We start from the raw sequence: 9,460 nt of genomic DNA on the forward strand, positions 1-9,460 counted from the left end.
GGACAGAAAACATCTGTGAGGGACAGAATAAGTGTTGGGGAGAGAGGGAGAGAGGGACAAAGGAGAGGAGAAGATGCACCGTTGCAAAGGGAGTGTGGATGTATTGATGGATAGATGTAGAAGAGGGACAATACTGCTGAGAGAGAGAGAGAGAGAGAGAGAGAGAGAGAGAGAGAGAGAGAGAGAGAGAGAGAGAGAGAGAGAGAGAGAGAGAGAGAGAGAGAGAGAGAGAGAGAGAGAGAGAGTGGAAAAATACCAAGTTAAAAAAATGTGTGAATTACTTCAATACTTACCAAATCAGTTCTGGGGGGATCATTAAAACTAAAAGGTCATCTGAAGGCATTTGAAAGAGATTACATAGCTTACTAGGATATCTTGTGGTATTGACAGTAATCCCAAATAAACAGCGATCTGTGTGTCCTCTTATGTACCTAATGGAGGCACGTTTCCTTCTTTATGATCGTCCCATAGTCTCAGTGCTGTTAAATCATGCACTATAATTTGACATCTGGATCAATCACTGCATTATATCAGCCTTCATCCTTGGGCTGCTGTCTGTGGCCTGGACTGCAGTGACTAGACTAATGCCTGTGACGGAGTGCAGTGATGAGAGAACCACATTGATCCCCTTGTGCTTGCGAGGGCCTGGAAACCTCTGAATGACACCTTCCTTCGCCATGCAGATGTTTGTCAGAAGTCCGTCCAGCGGTGACATGTGTTCCCCCAGTGGAGATGTGGCTCTCAGAGTGCAGCCCTGCTCCAAGCTCCTATCCCCAAACGGCCAGAGATGCCTGTCAGGCTCCATTCATTTCAGATTACCCCCTAACACACATGCACGCACGCACACACACACACACACACACACACACACGCACACACACACACACACACACACACACACACACACACACACACACATACACACACACACATACACACACACGCACGCACATCCACATCCACATACACATCAACACACACACACACACACACACACACACACACACACACACACACACACACACACACACACACACACACGCACGCACATCCACATCCACATACACATCAACACACACACACACACACACACACACACACACACACACACACACACACACACACACACACACACATACACACAGAGAGAGAGAGAGAGAGAGAGAAATAGAGAAAGAGAGAGAGAAAAGGAAAGCGAGGACTATGAAAGAAAAATAAAACCATAAACAACCTCTCTAACCTCTCAGCTGCATCCTGTTTCCAAAGTCAAATTTTGTTCACAAGGTCTCGCTCCCCACTTTTTTTATTAGGTCCCCAAAGGACCATAACAGACATTAAATAAGGCATGAATCACGCAAAGGGCTTCGGACAGGGATCAACATTCCTGAAATGCAGTTGGACTCTAAACCAGTGTGACTGTTGATAAATAGCATTTGTCTTCCTCCGCTTGGGGTCCGGCTGGCCTTCACGTCTCAACTCTGCCCCCCCCCTCTACCCTCCCTCCCCCCGCAGATGTCCTTGTGGATCCGCTGGGTTACTCTTTCCAGGAGTCTGAGCTCCAGGCTCCGTTTCCGTTCGGCCAGCAGCAGTACAACCCCGTCAACGTCCAGTTCTCCGTCTACGGTCCTCCGGCCACCCAGCCCTGCAGCATGCCCTACTCCTGCAGCCCCCAGGGCCCCGACTTCAGCTGTGACCCCGAGCTGGAGGTGGTGCCGGCCCAGGGACGGGCCATGCTGGCTGGGCACCCCCTGATGAAGAGGCCCCGGCTGGGCCCAGGGGCTCGGGTGAGGGGCCAGGATGAGCTGTGTGTGGTGTGTGGGGACAAGGCCTCAGGGTACCACTACAACGCCCTCACCTGCGAGGGGTGCAAAGGTCAGACACAACATGGTGTGACGGTCATTTTGTCAGTCATAATAGACAGAAGTGCCTATTAAAAGTACTGGTATTCACCACCCTGGATATTTTCCCATTTATAAAATCAATAAAAGGGGAAAATATCCAAGGGGGTGAAAACTTTTTTATAGGCACTGTATATGAGTATTTGCTTGTGCAATTGCAAACTTTGTGTTTTACACTGCAGAGCTACACTGGAAAACCATATTTCCCGTATTTTGAGATTTATGAAGTTATGCATTGCTTATTAGAGTAAGTACTCTAATAAGTATGCATCGCTTATTAGAGTAAGTAAAACAATCAAGATAATGTTTCCCTAACTGAACATAATGTTGCATAAGGCCTCAGGGTACCACTGCAACATCCTCACCTATGAGGGGTGCAAACGTCAGCCACAAAATGGTGTGACAGTCATTTCGTCAGTCATAATAGTCAGACCATTACGTGAGTTGTGTGAGTAATAAAGTAATATCAAACTCAACTGTCTTACCTATGTTTAGATAATGTGCTCCTGCCTGAAGCTAATGTTGCGTGAAGTACACAAACATGACCTTGACCACTGAGTGGGTGTCCTCCTGTGGCCTGTGTGTGTAGGCTTCTTCAGGCGCAGCGTAACCAAGAAGGCGGTGTACCGCTGCAAGAGTGGCGGGGCCTGCGAGATGGACATGTACATGCGCCGGAAGTGCCAGGACTGCCGGCTGAGGAAGTGCCGCGCTGTGGGCATGCTGGCTGAGTGTGAGTGGGGGTGGGGTGGGTGGGCTGGTTTTGTTGGTTGGCTAGGACCAGGGATGGGCAGTATTTATGATACATGAATATGAATATGTATTTCAAATACAAAATAGTGGTTTGTATTTTATTGGGTTATAGAAAATGGCCTCATTTTTGCATATAGGTGTGTATTTTTGGTAGTGGGAAATACTGGCAAATATTTTTGGTAAAACCAATACTTTTGGCGAAGTGATGATATCATAAAAGTGCAAAACAATGAATATAGCCTCTGACTTGTACCTAGTCATTTGCCCATTTGTAGGCAGAGAAAAGCTGAACATCTGCTCTCAAGAGTCATAAAGGAGAGGACATTGCTCTCAAACACTGTCCATTTAAGTCAGTGTACTGATGAAGCAATAGATTCAATAGACAGATATTTTATTTGATATTTTATTTAAAAAAAAACGTTTTGATGTATTTTTGCCCATCCCTGGCTGTGACCAGATGAGGAAAAGTTTGTCTGCAGAGACTGAGTGACCGACACTTTATTTTTTTTTGTTTTTATCCACCATAAACAGCTTCATAAACTGAGTCAGCTAATCCTAGTCATTACCTGCTTTAGTGCTGTATGCCCAGGAGCATGGCATTTCATTGGCCCTGTAAACTGTAGAGATTGTGAGCACCGGCACGGGTAGGTTCTTATAATGTTCTCATTGTGATGCAAATGAACAGATCCACCTCCACTGAGAACCATGTTTACTGCTTTCCATAATGTCCCCCATTTTCTCGACAAGAAGGTGCATACTGTACATGATGCAGGATAAATATAGCCTACCTTCTATTAAAAAGATGCAACTCGGTCTAAGAATAGGCACATCTCGGCAGTTGGCCTATAAGGTAAAATAACTCTATGTTGTTGAATCACTTTTTCAGTGAAGGTCTCAAGAGTTTTCAATAAATAACTGCAACTGAATGTCAGCTCACTGGATGCTGAAAGAACAAAAACATATTAAATGGGAACGTTAGAGGTGGAAAGACAGTTACAGTGGGGGAAATAAGCACTGAACACGTCACCATTTTTTTCAGTAAGCATATTTCCAATGAGGCTATTCACATTTTTTCACCAGACATTAGTATTAACTCAGGAAATCCACACATATAAAGAAATCCAAACATTAAAGTCCATAAGTAAAGTTATGTGTAATAAAGTGAAATGAAACAAGAAAAAGAAAAAGTAGGAACCAGCTGAAATCTGTAAGTTGTTAGAAAGTAGTTATACCTCCTATCTGTGCAAATAAATATTAGCTGGGTTAGTACATATTGATGGGCTATAAAAAGCTTTTTTGTTGCCGAGGTGTCACACAAGAAACATCTCATGATGGGCAGAAGCAAATCTCTCCCAAGACTTTTGCAACTTTATTGCTGCAAACATATCAATGGAACTGGTTACAGATATATTTCCAATCACCCCCGCACAGGGGCTCCTTGCATGATTCCTGACAAAGGAGTCAGAAGGACAGTCAAAAGAGTAGCCCAAGTGCCAAGGACCACTCGGAGAAAGCACAAGTGGGGCCCCCTGGAGTCTTCAAGATAAAGACCATCTGTTTAGAAGAATGGACCAAAATCACACCTGAATACTGCGACTGATTAGTTTCTTCATACAGGAAATATCATGAAGCTGACATTACAAACCACAAAGTATTTTACACTACTTTTTTCCTGTGTCTTTTTTATGCGTAGATTTCCTGAGTTAATACCAATGTCTGGTGTTTCAAGTGAATAGCCTCATTGGAAATACAGTTTTTCTTGATTGCTTTGACCTGCTTAAAGAAACTGGGATCCACTTGGTATTCATTAACACCTTCTTTGCACAGCAGAAGTCATCTCTTGCAAATGTGCTCACACGTTTTCATTGGGTTCACACATTTCTCACACCTATTTGCAAAACAGTTAACACAGATGTCATTCAAAGACCCCAAACTCTATTGGTTTCCCTGTGCTAAACAAAAGGAAAACATCTATTCACAAGTAATAGAGATTCCTTGCATACGTCTGAGTCTCATACACCTGTGTGAATCTCCTTTGCACAATTCTTCAATCAGCAATCATTCATTATCCATAAGAGATACCATGTCTGTTCTGTGTTGTTATTTGCAAGTATGGATCTAGGCAGAAAGTAGTGTAGCCTACTGCCTATTTGGTGAAGAAAAAAATACAAAAGGTGTTTACTGTCAGTCCATTTCAATGAAAAATGTAGTTCAATTAAATGTCTCTTGTCCAGGTGCTTACTGTAGGTCTTACATGTCAATGACAGTTACATCTTGAGAAGAATGAATACAATACATTTTTATTCAACACTGTTGGATTCACGATCGTTTTGCGTTTATTCAGTCAGTCTTTTTTTGCGTACATTTAGTCTTTTTACAGTTTTTCTGATACCAGAAAAAATAGAAAAATGGAACAGACATAGCAAAAATGAAGGCTGAAACTCCTGGCATTTTGAGGCCGGTGGACAGTGTGTACTGATTGATTGAAAGCGAACAGTGATTTGACTTCAAGTTGTGTTATTTGAAGGCTTTTTCTGTGTGTTTTAAATGTTTTGAGGGTGTTACATGTGTCATTTTGGCCAGAGTGATTCTGTTTAGACCTGTGTGTTAACTGTTTTGACAATGTGATGTCAGAGTTGACGCAAGCATTAAAGCGATCGAGAATTTTTTTAAATTGTTTTGATGTCAGAGTTGACACAAGCATTAAAGTGATCGAGAAAAACTGTAATATTTACTGAAAACAATGTTAACACGTTCAATACTTATTTCCCCCACTGTACTGTATATATTACAATATTTCTATTAAACCCAGTGAGAAATAGTACACACACACACACGCGCACATATATATTATGAGAGAGCAAGTGAGAGTGTGTGTGTGAGAGATAGAAAGAGGGAGAGAAAGAAAAAGAGAGGGAGAGAGAATGAAAGAGAGATTGAGAGGTAGAGAGAAAGAAAAAGAGAGGGAGAGAGAATGAAAGAGAGATTGAGAGAGGTAGAGAGAGAAAGAAAAAGAGAGTGAGAGAGTGAGAGAGAGAAGGCAGTGCTGTTGACCCCTGTCTGTGGCTCCTCCTCAGGTCTGCTGACAGAGGTGCAGTGCCAGTCGAAGAGGCTGAGGAAGGGCAGCAAGCACAAGGGAGGCCTGGGCTCCAGCCACGCCGCCGAGGAAGACGACAGCTCCGAGGGACGCGCGGTCAGCTCCACCAGCAGACTAGCAGCACGGGTACAGACACACACTCTTCTCCTGATGTGATGTGTTTGTGTGTGTGTGTGTGTGTGTGTGTGCGTGTGTGTGTGTGTGTGTGTGTGTGTGTGTGTTCATGCATGTATGTGTGTGTGTGTGTACAAGTGTATGTGTTGATGCTGGCAAGTCTCCATTCTTTTCAGGTTGTTACTGGGTTTTCAACACCTCTCCTCGTCCCCAGTTGCTCCACCTGTCTTTGTGTTCTGAAATCCTTTAATCACAGAACGGAGCATTCTGTTCTCAGTTCTGTAGAGATGGTGGAGAGAGGCCCAGTTTATGTATCTATATGAGCAGTATGTTTTACATTTACATTCATTTAGCAGACACTTTTATCCAAAGCAACTTGCATATGTCAATTATAAGGGCCACTGTCCCCGGAGCAACTCAGGGTTAAGTGGCTTTCTCAAGGGCACAACGGTGGAGGTCAGATATTGAGCCTAAATTTCTGGCTACTGCATGCTAGCCTGTCCATTGTGAATGTCTATTTAGAGTGATGTTGTATGATTAAAATTAAAATCATATGTCTGCAGGTGCCCTCTGGGTTATCAAGAGACCAGAAGTGTATACTAGACAGAATTGTAGAGTCCCATCGTCGGTACAGGACGCAAGATAATGTGCAATATAGGGTAGGTAAAAGCCGACTTGACTTGAACTTACACCACTATTATCACATTTATAACATTATCATGATTCAGCTTTGGTCTTAGACTTTTTAAAGCAGCACAGACCTATACCTTTGTGCAGGTATCGGAGTGGCTGAGCATGGGACATGGGGACAAAATGAGTGATCTGACCTCTTCTCAGTGTCAGAGGCTCCTCCTGTTCCTCAAGAGTGTGCCTGGTAAGTAAAGAACCACTCATAGTTCATTACATGCTTCTTGGTACCTCACCAACAGATGCGTAAGTAACGAAGCTGTATATATTATCTATAGTGCTTATTGCCACAAAGTGCTTAGGAGATAGTAAGCTACAAAAGGAAAAGGCAGGATAGGGAGACAAAACTCATGGCCCTAGTACATAAGAACATATGGAGTATATAACATATTTAATGATACAAATAAATGAATAAATGGCGGTGTTAACATACATTTGTTACATGTGGTGTGTTCAGGGTTTGAGTTACTGGACTGTACAGACCAGAACACACTTCTTTGCGATGCCTCTGTTGAGGTCATGTTCCTGCTCGCTGCACAGCAGTTCACAGAGAACCCGTCAACTCGCAATGCAGGTTTGTAGTCCCGTTTCTTTATTTGAATGGGGATATTCAGTTTCATTCAGCACAACAAGGACCTCTGTTTTGTCTCTTACTTGTGGTCCCTTTGACTGGAATCATGACCAGGGTCAGACAATGGGTTTGCAATGGGTCTGTGCTGGCAGGGATATTGGCCCGCACTGGACAAGGGGCGGCTTGGGGAGGACAAATAACAACTTTAGAACTGGAGTATGTCTTCTATTTAAATGTCAAGGAGGCAGCATGTTGCATTTGCACAGAATTAAATCCAGGACACTGGACTTGGCGTGAAAATATTGATTTGCTCATAGACGATTGTTTTGTACAAAAACGAAATAATTTCATGTTTTCAAACAATATCACCAGTTTGCTGTAGTGTCTCTGAAAAACTGACTGTCACTGCCCCCAGTGGACTAAAAGTATTATGCAGAATAAACTACAATGCTGCTTGAATTCTCATGAAGTGTGTAAGCATATGTTATAATATATGGGACACTTTTACAAATGTATAGATAATGCTCATACTGATGGGATTTCTCCCTGCTCTTTATCCAGTGAACATCAACATCTCAAACCATGGTTGGATGAATAGAGTCATAGAGTCTAAAGACATGGTGAGCAATGATGCTGTCTCAGGTAAGACAACTCTTTATATCCCAATGCCTTTTGAACACTCTGCAGATAAGATTTTTGTGGAGGATCTAATAAGTTAGAAGACAATGCTATTTACATTGTGAGACATTCCAGAAAACCAATCAGAGTTTCTCATAATGCCTGTTAATATAACAAGCATTGGTGGTCATATCCGTTTTTGTTATCACATTACTTCATATTTATTCTTTGTTTACTTGTCTGAACATCAGGGGCCAGTGAGGACTTGCTTGCACCAGTTCTGAACTTCTTCCACAGCATGGCATCTTTAGGAGTCACAGAGGCCGAGTATGCACTGCTCATGGCCATATCAATCCTGTGCTCAGGTGAGCAGATTTGTGCAACATTACTCTGTGGTGCTCGTGAAAATACAGTAAGTGTGTATGCACGTGTTACACATTTGCATCTAGCTGCCTGCATGTGAGAAACTTATTTGCAACATGACTGCGTACGGTGCAGTGGGAGTGCAACTTCCCCCACCCTGCCACAAGCAGTATCTGTGACCACGATCCCAGCACCTGGCGTCTCAGTGATGTGGTCACAGTGCACCGTTATTATCGCAGACTAGGCCTACATACAGGCTCGTAGGGTGGGGGGGTACTGCTCCCCCCCCCTCACACTTGCTGTTCACACTGCTCAACTGTTCAAAAGTAAACTTGAGGTATTATTGGCAGTATCAAACTGCTTTCACATTGGCTTGTTCCTGTTCAGTTTAAATCCTCTCACCCTAGTACTTGCCTGTGCATGCAGTTATTAACTCAGAGACACTGCATACAGTATAGTACTAGAACATCCAGTGGCACGTAATGTGATGTGACAGTTTTACATATTTCATATTGTTACATATTGTTACATATCTCAACTATCACTATTTCAGCAGCACATTTCTGTGACAACAGGGTAATCACACTTGTCTTGTGTTTTCTCTCCCGGGGCTATGGGAGTAGACAGGCCTCTACTGCGGGCGGTGGATCGTGTGGAGAGCCTCCAGGAGCTTGTTCTCGACCTGCTGTCTCGACTCTGCTCCAACCAGGGCCCAGGTCGCGACCCCCGACATTTCGCCAGGCTGCTGGGAAGGCTGACCGAGCTACAGACGCTCTGCCACAACCATCTTACCATGCTGCAACAGCAAAGCTGGCATATGCAGCCATGAGTGGGAGGGAGAAAGACAGAGGGATAATAAGAGAGAATTTGGGAAGGAGAATGAAAAAGACTGGCCAGAATATTTGTGTGAATCTTTGTGTGTACTGTACATAAAAAAAACTATTTCCAGTCAAAACGTATACTTAGAGTATTTTATAAAGTATCTTTCAAATCAGTTTAGCGGGCATGTTTTTTTTTATTGTTGTGATGAGTATGTGACTCGAATAAAAACTTTAATTTTTAACAATTTTTCATTTTAATTGTTTATGCTCTGCTGCATCTGTCACACATATGGACTTCATAGTTGGGTTGATTGAAAACCAACCCACCCTCACTGTAGTTAACCAGTAACAATCTAGATCCAATGCAATTACTCATTATTTACAAAGAGGTAGAGGTTAATCTGGTCGAGGATGTTCCCATGAGGTTCAATGTTGTGTTGCAAAAATGTCTATTTAACTGTGAAACACTTACATCGTCAAACACTCCCATGGTCTCCGGATTGTTCTGTGTAACATTTACCTATACTCATAAAACGAATGT

At 43.0% G+C, this 9,460-nt stretch overlaps 1 protein-coding gene across 1 annotated transcript in view; it reads left to right on the forward strand.

The window, feature by feature from the left end:
• The window catches only part of nr1h5 (nuclear receptor subfamily 1, group H, member 5), a 9,795-nt gene extending 868 nt beyond the window's left edge, over nucleotides 1-8,927 (forward strand). Inside the window, exons 2-10 of the mRNA XM_076276721.1 lie at nucleotides 1,513-1,872; nucleotides 2,488-2,628; nucleotides 5,726-5,871; nucleotides 6,423-6,518; nucleotides 6,637-6,733; nucleotides 7,004-7,111; nucleotides 7,658-7,759; nucleotides 7,987-8,100; nucleotides 8,722-8,927. Of these exons, the coding sequence (XP_076132836.1) occupies nucleotides 1,513-1,872; nucleotides 2,488-2,628; nucleotides 5,726-5,871; nucleotides 6,423-6,518; nucleotides 6,637-6,733; nucleotides 7,004-7,111; nucleotides 7,658-7,759; nucleotides 7,987-8,100; nucleotides 8,722-8,927 (1,370 nt within the window). The remainder of the gene's footprint in view (nucleotides 1-1,512; nucleotides 1,873-2,487; nucleotides 2,629-5,725; nucleotides 5,872-6,422; nucleotides 6,519-6,636; nucleotides 6,734-7,003; nucleotides 7,112-7,657; nucleotides 7,760-7,986; nucleotides 8,101-8,721) is intronic.
• Nucleotides 8,928-9,460: the final 533 nt, after the last annotated feature.

The sequence above is a fragment of the Alosa pseudoharengus genome, unplaced genomic scaffold, assembly GCF_046254945.1.
Source record: "Alosa pseudoharengus isolate Yale_2024_CS ecotype anadromous, Long Island Sound unplaced genomic scaffold, YU_APseudo_1.1 YU_APseudo_1.1_scf_9, whole genome shotgun sequence".
NCBI classification, from domain to species: Eukaryota; Metazoa; Chordata; class Actinopteri; order Clupeiformes; family Clupeidae; genus Alosa; species Alosa pseudoharengus.